Source organism: Empidonax traillii, unplaced genomic scaffold (genome assembly GCF_003031625.1).
Source record: "Empidonax traillii isolate 1590-97213 ecotype Southwest subspecies unplaced genomic scaffold, ASM303162v1 scaffold15:size5535645, whole genome shotgun sequence".
In the NCBI taxonomy this organism is placed as follows: Eukaryota; Metazoa; Chordata; class Aves; order Passeriformes; family Tyrannidae; genus Empidonax; species Empidonax traillii.
This window is the reverse complement of record NW_020955208.1, coordinates 131,895-147,042: the sequence shown is the minus strand read 5'-3', so window position 1 is coordinate 147,042 and position 15,148 is coordinate 131,895. Positions and strand designations below refer to the sequence as shown.

Sequence of the window (15,148 nt, the reverse complement as noted above, 5' to 3'; positions counted from 1 at the left end):
GCAAAACTGTGGACTGGGGTTGCCTATTTCTCCTCATGGAAATTCAGCTGTCAGTCCCACAGAGCAGCAGGAAAATTCACATTAATTTCCACAGAGATTTTATCACCTCAGTCTTGGCATGGGAGAGGCATCTCCGCCCAGCTGTGAGCAAGCAAGCGCATTTTGCCGTCTTTTTTATGTAATCAGAGCAAATTCCTTGGAGATGAGTCACAGGGCTTCGAGGGTGTCCAGAGAGATGTCAAGCAGCCCCAAGTGTAAATCAGTGGCACACCTTGCTGAGAGGACTCACAGCTTGCTAGCAGGGCCATTTCCCCTGCAGACACCAGGCAAGGGAAGGGGCTCTCCGATGTCACCAGACAGACTCCTACACACGTGTGGCACCTCCAGACCCAGGACACTGCTGGTGTTTACATTTCCTCTGCAAAGACAGTGATGGTTTCAGGGTGGAGCTGGAGTGCTTCCCTGCAGCTGCTCTCTAGGCTTAAACACTGAAGATTTTTCGGACCTTCAGGCTGAAGGAGCTTGGCACTCAGTGAAGAGATCTGGACTTCAGAAACAGAGGTTCTGCCCCACCAAACCTGGTCAAACTGCAGGGGTTCCTGCCTGGGGTGTTCGTTATTGTGGAACAGCTGTGATGAGGCTAGGTTAAGCAAACCTACTCCTCTTCCCTGCCCAGGAATAAGTACTCCAGGCTCCATGGGTCTGCAGGCCAGAGGACAAAGATGATGCTTGCATAATTTCAAGGCATAGCTTGCTTTAGTGGCTCCTTTAGATGCTGAAAGACAGAGGAGGACCAAAATGGTCATAATCCCAGAGGTCCAAAGTAACACTGAGGAAAATGCTGTGGATGCCCTTTGGGCCTCTGGGTGTCAGAGCAGATGGAACAGACAAAGATCTTGGTGGAGCTGGGTTCTGAGTCAGTCTTCTTTCACTAATGCCAAAGGCAAGGTTTGGCACGAGGTACCGGTGCAGGCCAGCCTCCCAATTCGCAAAGTGCATGCAGATCTTTCTCCAAGCAGGGTGTGCAGGGTGCTTCCAGTCTGGAGTGGGCCAAATCTCTATTTGTGCATTCTTTGAGGGCAACTGCAGAAGACATAATCCAGCTATTATGCCCTTCACCTTTCAACTTCACCCTCAGGTGACTAACAATTACCAGCTACCATTAATATTAAATGGGAGAGAAAGAAATGTGATCCTCTCTCCGCTCTTCACATTCCACAATATCACAAACAATTTGTCATATTGGGAGGGGCAGAGGCAGGAGGAGCATTAATTATTGATACTTGGGAACAGATGGCTTTTCTTGTACCGGGGCAGTGAAATGTAAGAGGAGCTGTGGGTGAGGATGTGAGGATTAGATGGGCAGACACGTATCAGGTAACCAGTCTTCAAGTGGAACAGGAACCTTCCTCCTAGAACCAGCTCCTCTGGCCTGCAGAGCTCTCAACAGCAGCCCTGTCTGCAGAAACAAATCCAGTGACATCTGAACTAGTGAGGCTTCACAGAACCTTTCAACGCTCCCTCACCTCTGTACAGAACATCACAGACACGATGACTGACAGCTTCCAGACAGCAGAGGCCTGGCAAATCAGGAAATAACTGCTCTCTCCAGGAGACCTTACTGGTTGCATTTCAAGCATTCATCCTCATCTATCTGCCCTGTGCCACGCAATGTTTATTCCTGAGACCACATACAATGTCCAGGAGTGACCTCCTCCTGCCTTCCAGTGGCGTTTGGATTCCATTCAGGGTGCTGGTCTCCAAAATCAGAGATCCAAGTGATCTGGACCAGTGACTTCAACCAGAGCCTCTGTTATCCAATTCTTCCTGCCAACCAGCTGTAATGACTCAGAGCTGGGCCTGGGGAGCCCAGGGTGCTGTTTCTCTGTCAGTGGTTATAAGCAGATGCCCAAGGATGAGCCAGAACTGGGCAAGCCAAAGGTTATACCTCCTCTACTGCTGCAAAAATTATATTCCTTAGCTATTTTCTATTCAGGGATTTCACTGAGCAAGGCAGACTCTCTTGCTACCTCCACAGGCCCAGAAGGTACCTCAGGACCACGAAGTCCAGTCCCTTGATATACAAGGACTTCCTCATAGTCTTTTCCCAAACTCAGTGTGTTCTCCTGGCCTCTCCTGAGAGCTTGTTCCAAAGCCTCATTACTCTTGATAATTAGACACACTCTTCTCATTTCTCAAGCTGACTAATCACCGATTTATAATTTCTCTCAGTCTGCCTAGGGTCATGCAGCCTGTCAGAGTACTAAGACACGTACAATCTTGTGACTGGGAAAAACCCAACTTCCCAGCTTCCCTGCTAGTCTGGATCAATGGTAAAGGGCTTGAGATGAACAAATGGCAAGTGCCAGGAGGCAGCTACTGTCCATGAACAATACAACTTTTCACAGAGTGGAGTAGGACAGAGAAAGTTTCCCAGCCAAGGAGACGGTGAAGAGGGAGAAGTAATTTTAGAAATTCCTGGGCCACGTCTGTGCTTGTAAAGAACAAGCTCTACCAGAAAAGCAGCAAATCTCCCCACTACAGAAGCTTTGACCAGTGTCCCAAGTCTGCTCTAGCTTGGTATTGGAAATGGACAGACCTGAAGGCATCTAACTGCTGCATTATACCAATAAGAGAGCTTTTGTTCATCCAAAAATGCTGTGATAGTACCAGAAAATATTTCTAAAGTGCAACTCTCTTTACAGAGCAGTGTCTGCAGAGCCCTGATGCACAAACTGCTGCTGAACAGTCCTCTGAGATCTGCACGGGCTGATCTCACCTCCCCATGTTTCACAGGGCCTGAAGAGGGGATCATCTCACAAAAGAAGCCTATGGATCAGAGAACAATACAATGGACCAAAAATCATGAGAGGTCACGTCTTTTCAAACCCAGAGCAGAAATGCTCCCTTTCACCCTTCGTGAGTTAACATTTACGTGAATCTTTTCCCTGCTGCTCAAAGAAGGAATTACATTATACACACATTCCAGAGAACTTTTCCCAGCAGTAATAACCATTTTTAACATACATTGCACTTGGGAGAATGTCTAGAATTTTACAGGCAAATGCACGGGTGGAGCTGTGTTTTGGCCCGCACAGGAAAGCTGGAAGTTGACATCACCATCCCAGTCAGGCTCCGGAGTCAGGGTGGCCGGCGGGGCTTGGCAGGAAGATGTGCTTGGCAGGAGCTCCCTACCTCTTTGATGGCAGACATCTTGATGGTCTCATAGTAGTGCAGGGGTGCATTGGGTGAACTCATGTCATAGCCAAACCCAGCTACCGCCACCTCATCACAGTTGTGGAGCGCCATGGTTATTGCTACGCTTCCCAGGGTGGGGATGTTCTGAGAGGAGAGAAAGCAAGGAATGGAAGTCATTAGCAGGTTGCCATTTTCACAATCAAAGATTTCCTCTCACTTGTCTCTGCTCACAAGGGCACTGCTGCTACTAAATGGAAAACCAGAAATATGGTTTTTGGCTCTATCTGCACATCAGCTGTCCAGTGCCAGCTTGGGGAGGGCAGCAGCCTCCCAGCTTGTAAGGAAAATCATACATCAGCCGGCTTCCTGTGAATCATCTAGCCCAAAAGCAGCAGCTCTTGTCTGAGGCTCTGTGACATGACTCTCCAGGGGAGAGCACTGAAGGGCAGAGGGATTCATGCAGATGGTCAGACTCCCCTTCAACAACTTTGCCATCCCGAGAGGAGGGCAGCAGATGAGCTGGAGGATGAATCACAATCGGTATGTTAGCTTTCCGAAATTAAAACAGGTGTAAATACCGGATTACAATGCTATGCACATTATTGGCTTCCAGCTAGGCTAAGGAGGAATACTTTTCCCAAACAGGCCACCACACAGGAGCAGAACGAGGAAACCCCAACTGTCCTCTCCCATCTGCTGCCCTGCCATTTGCACTGAAGTCCAGCCTCAGCTCCTCCTGTTTCCCCTGCCTTCTGCCGAGGCCCTGCACAGCTACAACTCCTCCTCTGTGTTCAGATGAACACGACCACCGGGACAGCCAAGTGCTTCCAGTGTAAAATCCTGGCTCACTGACTTTTCTAGCTCCCCTTTAGCCAGATGAATCCAGAGGCAGCTTTGCCCCAGGGGCTAGGGAGAGGCCGAGAAACACACCCACGTATCTTATCTTCATTTGTAGAGCATCCAACACCGGCCGTATCAAAAGTATCACGAACTCAGAGGACGTGCTCAGACAGTCACCAAGGGTGACAGCCTTCTAGCTCAGGTGTAGAAACCAACTGCACATTTATATTTTTCATTGACAGTGGCTTACCCTGAAATGGTGAGCAATGCTTGTTCAGAAAGGTTGGGAACAATGTTTTGAGTTTCTGCTTCTCATTCAAAGGAACCGGTTTTTGTCAGCACACCAACTTGTTCACTTCTGACTGCCTGACCAGTCAGAAGAACAATGTTTCCCAAGCAAAGAATGTCACCCATACCCTACTTGAGATCTGCAGAGCCAGGAGCACAACTCACATGCTACGGAGAAATTCACTATAGTGCCCTGGAGTTACTCTAATCTGAAGACAAACAGGCAAAAACTGCTTATGGATAAGTCAGTGAGACATTAAATTAAAACATTTGCAGCACAACTGTAACAGCGCACATCTGAAATGAAAACACCTTCCTATATCCTCCTGTGCCAGCTCTAGATGTTGGGAAAAAACCCAGCAGAGCCATTGTGTTCTCGCTGCTTAATTTCAGTTGATACTCCCACAAACAATATTGGTTTTATTCTAGTTACTTTAGTTAATTGTTAATTCACCGGTAGCCAAAAAATATCAAGGGGTTTAAGAATATAGGTGTTTAAAATAAATTGGAAAAAGTTTATTAGGCAAGGATATGAACATTCCCCCAAATTTCAAAACATCCAGGAACATCCTGTCTTCCCGGACGTGGCAGCTTGAATTCAGACTTCTCAGCTCTATTTTGCATAGGAGATGACATTTGGATGTCACTGGAATTGCATCAGCTCTTACGTGGACGTGCCACAAACCCCTTTGCCTCAGCAGAGCTGTAGTTACAGTGTCCAAAACACAGTGAGTAAATGGTTACGTCCTTGAGACTGTGTCGTCACTGGGAATAGGATGGTGTTAACACCACCCACAGTTGCACTGGGCCCATTCCCACGCTACAGCTCGAGGGAGACACAGGGTCTTTGCCTGTAGGGAATTCCACTGGCCAAGCTAACATTTAAGAGCTGAACTTTCTAATGTGAGTCTTGCAAACCGCAGAGAATTAATCACACTACCCAACCTCACGGGAGGACTGCCAAACGACCACAACTTTCTTTCAGGCACATTCTTACTTCTGTCTGGAGAACACCAGAAGACAGAAATCGAGAGTGAGCTTTCCTTTGGTCACCAAATATCTGCCTGACTTTATTCTATCTATAATACGTCGTTGGTTTTATGGAAAAATAGGAGGTAATTTTTCTCATCTGCTTCTGTTCTTCATTAGTTCCTCACATGCCAGTACTTCAGTACCACCTGCTCTGCTCTCAAAAATGATTAAAACACCTGAAACTACCTACCTAACTAACTTCTTGAACTGCCATAGATGTATCTGGTTTGGTCCCTACAACTACCAGAGTGTCCTTGCAAGACAGTTTTGCATTGCTCTAAAGTCACATTTAGGAACTGATGATCAGATGGTATTTTTTTAACTGAATTATGCCTTATGGACGTTAGCACCCTCCACCACTGTGGTAGCTACAGCCTAGCACGTACCCCCCTTGAAGACAGAGGTTTGCAGCCATTCACGCCTTTGTTGGTGAGATGCAGCCCCGCTGCTGCAGTCAGAACCCTGTGGGCTACAGAGGAGCCCCTCAAAAATATTGCAAAAACCATGATTCTTGCTGTTCACTGAGGGCAGTAACTGTTAGGGCAGCACAGGGGTGCATGCAGAGCCCACCTGTAATTAACACTGCCTAAGAACATAAAATGTGTGTGCACCCAGATCTAATACACATAACTAGGCACTTGATCCAAACAGCTTACCTTTAAAAAAGAAGCAATCATCAGAGGGATGCAGTAACTGGGGAATTTGACAGCCTTTGAAGAAAAAGGAGCTAGTTTGAGCAGAAGTATAAAAGTAGCATGATTGTTGGTTAACTAAAGGTTAGTACTTTGGTCCTGACTTGGTTTAAGCTGGAGAAACTGAGCCCTTTTCTCCTGGGGCAGCCTGCTGAGCTTCTGCTAGCCCTTCTCCCTGTTGAAAATGAAGAACTACCTTGGGTCCAGCTTGTGGCATGGGAAAGACAAGGCCTTGTAAGATCTAGGGAGGTGTCCCAGGCTGTGCTGCAGAGAAGCCAACCCAGCAGCATTCTCCAGGTGCAAGGAAAGGGCTCTCCTTTCCTCTCCTCTCAGCAAAGAAATGGCAAACAAGTGGAGCCATGTATCAGAGAAGAAATGGTTATAACTACTCTCTGGCTGCATCTACACAGCCTCCAAGCTCTCCTGATTGTACACAGGCACATGAATTCGCTGGCTGCAAAGTTCCAATCTGGATCCAATAGACCATGTACAACCCATGAGGCAAGCTGGGGGACAAGTCACTCCAAAAGAAGTTAGGCATCACGGCCATGGCTGTGCCAAACCTGGCTTGCTATGCCCTGCTCGATGCGTCAGTGCTACCTCACCACACACACCCTTGTGCCGTGCCCCAAAGACATACCAAAGCAACCACCACACCTCCTGCGCTGCGTTAGGAAAATACAACTCTCTCAAACAGCTGAGCAGGCCTCTTGTTATTCTAGGCCTTTGCTGAGAAAAAAAACCACCCCAAATTCCAGCATCCCGCCTCAGGAATAACACCCTGGTGTTGGACCAGCTCAAAGTCTCTCCTCCTGCTCATGGCCCTCCGTGTGCCTGGGTGTTCCTGTATCACCAAGCAATGCTGCTTTCAGCCAAATGGTTAGGAGCAAGAGCCCAACAGTGGCCAGTGCTGAGGCAGGAGCCTCCTGGGATGCCTCCCAGCTGCCCAGAGACTGGCCAGTACAGTTTAGGCCATGGCAAGGGGCTGCCTGGAGTGGCCCAACAGGATCACTGCTCCAGATGTGGCCACGATGAGTTTTGGACCTGAACTGGTGCCCATCAATCAGTGCAAGCTGGGAATGGCAAAGCCCCAGAAAGCACTGGCAGTCCTCTCCTCCTGTCAATTCCCTGCCACAAGCCTTGAAATTGGCCTTGCAAGCTCTGTATTGCCTGCTGTGTGTCAATGGTTTCTGTCCCAGCTGGGGCTCATGGAGATAACAGGTTCAGCATCCTCTCTCCAGTCCTGGTAAACAACAAGGGCAACATCAAAAACATGTCCAGAACTGAAAGTCCACAATTTCAAGCCTGGCCTGCTTGTCTAAGACCAAACATCTGGAAAATGTAAGATCTAATATAATGCTCCCCAGGGATCAGCCCTTTGCCTGGTCCCATTTGAGGGAACGCAGCAGACTGACAGATGAGCCAGAGATGACACTAGAAGGCCCTGTGACAAACAGAAGCAGCAACCACAGCAGTGGTGAGCAACATGTCACCGCAGCAGCGCTGGGCAAAGGCTGCCTGAGCCTCCAGAGCCATGAGTACATGAGTGCCTTTAGCAGTACAGACACAGGACAGGTTCTCCTAACTGCTCCTACACTGTTCTCTGCTGTAAGTGTAAAGATAAAAGGCTTCCCCTCAAGACACTGATGTTTCATCTTCCGCTGGTCCCCCTGAAGAGGCTCTAAAGGTTGACTTCTACTCACTGCTGAAGTCAGTCAGCAGAAATGAACACCAGCCCTCCTCTGGACTCTGCTTGGGGGTGAGCATCACCTCACAGGACTGTGCTGGAGATCCAGCGCTGGTGACTGAACCTGAGCCAGAATTGCTCTTTGCTTGGTGCATGTGAAAACCTCTCGCTGCTTTTCATTCCATGCCCGGGTCATTCCTGTGTCACTGCCTGCTGGACTGGAAGGAAATGACTGCTGTAAATCTGTTTTTAGAAATATTCGACTCCCTTAATATGTTAAATGAATTCCAGTTATTTATGGGATTTTACTTGGCTCAGGGTAAGACTTATTGGGACTGTTCAGACTATTCCAAATGTTACCTTTTTCAATTAAAAAGTGTTACTAAAGAATAAACCCCCTACAAACAATAATGCACCTAGATATTCAAATTGGTTTGACTTACTATATTAAATTATCTGAGGGAAAACCTGAGAAACTGCTTACCTGGGAAAAACTGCTACCTTAGTTTTATCAGTTACAGACCTGATCACCTAATTGCAATGAAGTTTTGAAAACAAAAGACGTAAGGAAAAAAACTATAATAGTCACCACAACATACTCAACAGTATTTTCTTTCTGTTTCTTTATGTTTGCATGGGAGGAACCCCAAACCTGTTCTTCGTTTCCCTTACCTGAAAAGCTTGGAAATATGGCATAAAAAGCAATTTAGTATCATTCACTGTGAGCAGGCCAGTGCCTGGCACTCTGTGGAGTGATCCCTGCCACAGGAACTTACAAGGCACACTGTTGCTCCCACAGCTACCTCCGTTCAGGTACAAAATAAGCCACAATACTGGGATTCAAAAGACAAAGCAGAGCATCTGCTTTTCCTTCAGCTCCCTTAGTTATCCCTTGCTGTGAGTGGGACACAGCCTGCAGAACTGGTGGTCTGCAGCAGAGCAAAGGGAAGGGCCAGTGGCTGGTTGCTGGAGATGTGACAAGCCAGCAATTCCCTTCCAATTCCCTTCTGCCAGCTGACTGCCGAGCTGCAATACACCTCAGCCCAATTCAAGGTACCTTTGACCGTGTCTACCTGAGGCACAAGCTCTGATTCACCACCTGCCACTGAGCAGATTCATGTGCCATGCAGGGAGCATTTCTACAGGACCTAAGGATTTAACAGAGGGCAAGCAAAGGCATGACTTTACTACGTGCTATCTGCTCTGTGATAACCACATATATGCTCACCCCATGCTCAGTGGGAGCTCGTGGCCTACCCTTTCACTGAGAGGCGAATTCCCTTCCGTCACTTCGCATCCCTCACGTGCAGAAGCACGTGGCTGGGCTTTCACCAAGCAGGGGTTGGTTTGCATTTACCTGCTCCCTTCCACTTGTCCAAGCACCTCATGGACTGATCCCACTGCAGTGGGAATGGATGGAACAGTCCAGCTCACAAGGCAGATGTGCTGTCTTGCAAACCCAAAGCAGTACAATAACAGGTCGTCTCTACATTCAACTGATGCAGCTGCAGTGGCCCTTTACCTGTCCCTCTACACATCTTAGAAGACGCCATCAGAGTGCAAAAACAAGAAGCAGCATGTAAATGGAAAGGACTGAGTGGCAGATTGCTCTGCTCCTGCCATCGCCCACCTCTCTTCTGCTTCACAAAGACCCGACAAGTCCAAAGACACGGCCTTCACAGAGTCTCGGTCCAGTAAGAACATCCCAGGAGACAAAGTTTGCTGACCACAGGGCAACTCATGAGAGGAAGGGTCATAACCAGCCAAGGGAGCTGAAAACTGCCTAAGGAGCGAAGGGTCCCCAGGTCTGGCATGTCCAGAACGGCTGACTACCCACAGGCAAAACCACCTAACAGCTAAGAGAAGCCCTGGGCCAGGACCTGCTAACACTCCAGCATCAGAGGTTAATCCCTGAGCTCATGAGGGCTGTCAGCACTCTGCAGAGGTGCTAATCCATGGCTGGGTGCCTAACACAGACTGGTAACACCCTCCTGCACATGGCTCCTCCTTCACCACGCTGGTGCTGAGGCTGGGTGAAGTCCAGAGGAGGAAGCTTTATCTCTGTATAGACTGAGCCATTTCCAGTACATGAGCAAATCAAAGGCTTACAGTTTTGGGCTGTAGACTTTACTCTCATAAGAAGTTAAATCATAAAAAGATCTATGGATGCACAGCACCAGCACAGAGAGAGAAACAAACAAACATCACAGTCTGCACTGGAGTCCTCAGTCCTGATAATTTTTGCAGTGTTCTTCTGGCCACCTCACACCAGGCTCAGGGCTCCCAGAGGAGCCAGAAAGCCACTGCTGCAATGGCTCTGACTGGACAGGACTATTCACTGCACAGCAAAAGGCACCAGGGCAACGACCATCCCTAGCGGTGTGTGTGCCACCAGCAATGATGTCCCTGGACTAATGTTCAGTAAACTGTCTGCAGGGTAAGGGATGCTGCCTGCCTGAACCACCGTCTGCAACACCAGTGATGTCTGATTTGTCTTGACACAGAACTTCCACCTGAACAAAAATCCCATACATACCTTTGGCTAATGAGAAAGCCAGCCCTGTACCCACACTTCACAGGATTCTTTAATTAGAGAGAGGATCTTGACTAGATCATTTCTTTCCTGTTAAACCATCTCCAGGCACTAACATAGATTCTCCCCCAGACATTGCTGGGACCCTTAAGGTTTTTCTTTATCATCAGCTTAACCCAAGAAAAAGTCCACATGCAGCAGGGAACAACTCTCCCTCTCTGAACACTTAAGTAAAGGGACTGAGAAAACTCCTGAAAAACTTTACCAGTCTCAGAGAGAAGTCACTGTCCATTGTGGGTGACCAGTTTTGCTTCTTGCTCAGAATTTTGGCTACTAGTGCTACAAGTGCAATCAAAATGCACATCTGAATTGCATGCCACTGCTATCCTTCAGAACCATCTGGCCCAAATTATATTATCAAAGTAGAGGATGTTACTACATTCACCCTTTATTGAATCCTGGGAAAAACGCTTTGAGATCAGCCCCAAACTATTTTACTAGCTCTCCTCAACCTTGCTGAAAAAGCCCCCAAATTACAAAGTTAATTGGCAGCACATTGTTACCATATGTGGTGTGCAAGAGAAGCACTGGAGTTTATTTAGGCATCAGAACCAAAGAGGAGTGGAATATTACTGCTCTTTACGAGGATTTCGTGTTGCCCTTGATTACTAAGGCATCCCCAACCTTGATCCTCCTGTCCAGCACACCACAGCACACTGCAGCACGGGGGCACCAATCTGCCCCTGGATTTCCCTGGAGAAAATCAGGACACTGTTCGTTGTGCTTTCTGCTTACTAGATCTCAGCATTTCCCTTTCCATGTTCATATGCTTCTTCCTTGTGCAAAGTTTTCCAGGCTGTCTCTCACCTGTAAAGCACGACCCTGAACCCAACCAGCTATGCTCTAATTCTCCTCGCTCCAGCTGACCGACTCACCTTGCTGGATCTCTCGCAAATCTTTAGCGAGAGGTGGATTCTTCATCTACAGGCTCTAATTTCCACTCTTCCCGTTTAAACTCTGAGTGAAAAAAAGTTCAGTAGCAAATTTGTATCACCAGGATCCTACTGAGACTATTCCCTCTTTACACTGGCAGCAGTAGTTCCTCTTGGAGCCTTTGCACCTACAAAGCTCCCAAGCTTTGCACTCATCCAGCATCGTTCTCCAAAGTGTGAAGTCCCTACAGCTCCATGACAGGAGTCCACAGTTGATGTCTGCAGTAAGATTTGTACTCACAGGCTAGAAACATTCTCTCAGCTTTCAAACTCTGACAGAATCCCTACATTTGTGTCCTTGCACAGACTGCCCAGCGTATACTGACTGACATGCCAGCCCCACGCATGCACCTGCAGAGCTGCTGCTGCCCCACCTGAAGGAATAAACTACAATTCACACAGTCTAGTAGGGGTCATGGGCAAAGACTGCTTGCCTTAAAGCGCCATAAACTATTTTTAAATGCTCAAATGGACTTTTGTGAAGTGAAACATCAGGTTTCAATTAAGATGCCTTCACTTCCCAATCCAGTGTGTGTTAAACAACCTATCAAAACCTCATAAACTTCAGTTCACGGCATTTTCATTTCCTGATTCTCTCTTCTCTCAGTTTAAGTAATAACTGCTGTATTAAAATAACGTGTTTAAAAATAAAAACAAATCTAGAGAAAAATAAAGGCGAAAGTCTGATGATTTTTGTCCTTTAGTGGGGCAGAAGTCCTGATTTTCTGGGAGACGAACCAAGACCCCGTCTTTCTAAGGGTAAGTTCTGGAGAATGCGGAGAGGTGAAGTAAATTAGCTCCTAGCTGATGGGAATATTCAGTGCTCCCAGAACAAAAATCCAGTGCTCCCCCAGTCCTGTGACAGCTTCTGTATGTACATACACACACAGAGCAGTGCCTTTTACAAAAGGCCCCTTCCCTGTGGCTGAATCTGCCCGCACATCTCGCACATCGCATTTTAAGAAGGAAATGTCTTATCTCCAGGCACCCACCCATCTGACTTGCACAGAGCAAATGTCTCTAATGTTTCTGAAGTCTTTGTGATATAATTAGAGCATGGAAAATGAGTCACTATTCCGTCTAGTCCAAATCCATGCCGCGACACGGCAAATCTCCTGCGCTGATAGCAAAGGAAGGGGCAGAGCAGGCAGACCTCGTCCAGGGAAAGTGCTTCTCTCTGGGTTTGTCAGATGTGCTAATGTGCCCAAAAATGTCACGTGTGGTCTCTATCAACAACTATATCACATGTGTACATGAGCAATTCACCCACCCAAGTAATGCTTACTCTAATGGCTGATATATTACGTAGAGCAAATATAAATAGGTTCTGAGGACAGCATTGCAATGTGAGATAACCCAGAAAGCCCAGGTCACCACCTACTCCACACTAACACTCCAAAAAGTTGCACTGGGGGTGAGAGATATGAGAACGACCATTAAGGTATTTTGGCCCAAAGAGAAAACCAGAACAGCCTGCTCTGCTGTTTGGTCTCTCATCCTTCTCTGTGGTTTTGCTTCCTTTGCTTTATACCTACCCCTCTGCCCATCAGGCCGTTGTTGAAAGGCAGTCCAATGAAGCTGAAAGCTGCTTCCTGGATGAAGTAGGGATTCAGGATACGTATCTCATGAGGTTCTCTTGGGACACGGGTTGCCACTGACTTCCAAAAGCCATCAGAAGCACTCTGGTAACAAGAACAAAAAAGGAACAAGAAAAAGAAAGATAAAACAACAAATAGTTATATACAAAATATAGTAGATTTCTATTATTTTATTTAAAAAAAAATATTAAAATGCACTAATGGCAGCAGTTCCCACTGTCCCTGCTCACTGCCACAGGGCACCAGGATAAGGTTGCAGGGGATCAGTGCACGCTGGAGAGGTGACAGCAGCATGGACTGACGCACTTGAGCTAGTCTGGATAGTAGCTGTGAGGAAGACAGGCAGGCCTGGGCTTCAGCAGGAATGACCCTGTCCCTGGTGCCATCTTTTCACTCTCACTGGCACTTCAGCCACACAGTTTACCATTTACATGGCATAGCATGGAGTACCCCCAAAATAACCAGAGGCTTCGTGGTCACAGGACTTAGAGAACTAATGTTTAACTAATATTTAACTACTGCTCAGCTTAACACAGAGCAGGGCACAGGGAGCGTGGCAGGACTTTTAATCTGCTAACCAGCAGCCTGGGTAGGATAATCTGATTGAACGCCTCCTTCTCGCAGCATTGAGACATCTTCCCTGTGACCTCCCTGACAAGCAAAAGAGACAGGCACTACACCCTCCATAAAAAACACACGGTTTGGAATTCAGTATTTACACCAGCTCTGGGTTGCTCACCAGCTTAACAGTGACTTTACAGCTGCCTTCAGGGCACTGCTGAAAATGCTGGTGATCCCCTGCAGAACCCTCAGGAGCTTCCCCTGGCCGGGAGCGATCACCCACTGTAATTATCAGCGGGAATTCTCCCGCAGCCGATGCCTGCTGCCACCTCACACGCTCCCTGCGCTCGGAGCCTCGCGCTCGGCTCCTGCGAACTCCCGCACCCCGCGTTGCCAAACACCTCGCTGAGGGCTTTTTACGGAACGATCCCACGGATATCTTTAGCTGCTGAATCTCGTATCCCGAAATTGAAACTCTGGCAGATGGCTCGTGCTGCAAAAGGCACTGACACAGCGAACTCGAGGGGGATGCACAGCGTCATCCTGACCAGCAGTCTGAGAGAGCCAAACCCCACGGCTGTCCCGTGCCCCCTCAGAACTGCCCAAACATAACACACTTTGGACGACCAGGGCGAGCATCCCATGAGTTGAGGTTCACATTTCAACAACGGTGAAGTGCTCTCAGGACCCGAAACGGAAAAAATTTCTAATTAACACTCACGTTCTTTCATCATAGTTGAATTAGAAAGAACGCCCAGTGTCAGAGCAGTCTAACACTTTCCATTACAATAAGACATTTTCAGCCACTGAATGATCCCAGCATTTAAAAAAGAAAAACAGAAAAAAACCATTATAAATGTTAATAAACTCCAACATCCATTTGACCGAGGGATTTGAGGGATTTGGTATGTCAGCTGAGTTTTGCCTCCTTGTGAAAATTCATTAAAAATTGGATAAATATTAAACCTTTGGAATTTCCTAAAGGCACAAGTGAAGTAGAGGCCTTTCAGTTCCAGGGAAGGAGAGGGAAAAAAAAAATTAAATAAAATCACAGATTCCACTTGCATTAAGCATGCTCCAAGTCTCACAGAAATGAAGATGATAAACAAAAGTCTTGAACAGCTACTCATTCAGTGAAACCATCTTATCATAGGCTTAAGCAGGCACACCCTGGAAAAATAGTGTGTGACCTCGAAACTAAAATAAATTTATAAGTTCAATTACAATTTCACATGCAACTCTAAATATGGCATCGCCTAAATTTTGCAAACAATTCAAACCAAAGGTCTGCAAACTACTTAAAGTGGACAAAAGATGTCTTTTGTTTGGACTCACACTCCATAGGAGATCCCACTTAAGTTCTGGGATTTAAGTAGGTTTTACACGGCTTTTACATTACACACAAAACATTAAAGAGAAAAGAAGAAAGATTATAAACATTGGAGACTTTCATTCCTTGCTGCTGCTGGAACTGTCCAGAAAGAGGTAACTACACATTCCACTGCTGCTCATTTTCCCAGCACTGTGTGAACCACGATGACCAGACCTGGGCTCCCCTCAGCTTGTTCAATGCCAGTGCAAAATAAATGTGGGTCCCTATTCCTAGCTGGAAATACAACCTGTCTGCTTTGGTCCCTTCCATGTAGCTGTTTCTCCCGTTGCTCGTCACGACTACCTCCCTAACCAGTTTCCTCAGCTATCACACTGCTCTGAAATTGCTCTGGCTT

The 15,148-nt window shown here is 47.2% G+C and overlaps 1 protein-coding gene across 4 annotated transcripts in view; it reads right to left on the bottom strand.

Moving 5' to 3' along the window:
• The window catches only part of ST3GAL3 (ST3 beta-galactoside alpha-2,3-sialyltransferase 3), a 131,516-nt gene that overhangs the window by 8,775 nt on the left and 107,593 nt on the right, over positions 1-15,148 (bottom strand). For 3 of the 4 annotated variants that reach the window (XM_027892547.1, XM_027892555.1, XM_027892564.1), the window contains 2 exons: positions 12,798-12,944; positions 3,196-3,342 (listed from right to left, as the gene is read on the bottom strand). In XM_027892547.1, coding sequence (XP_027748348.1) covers positions 3,196-3,342; positions 12,798-12,944 — 294 coding nt within the window. The remainder of the gene's footprint in view (positions 1-3,195; positions 3,343-12,797; positions 12,945-15,148) is intronic. The other variant, XM_027892559.1, reaches the window with a different exon arrangement.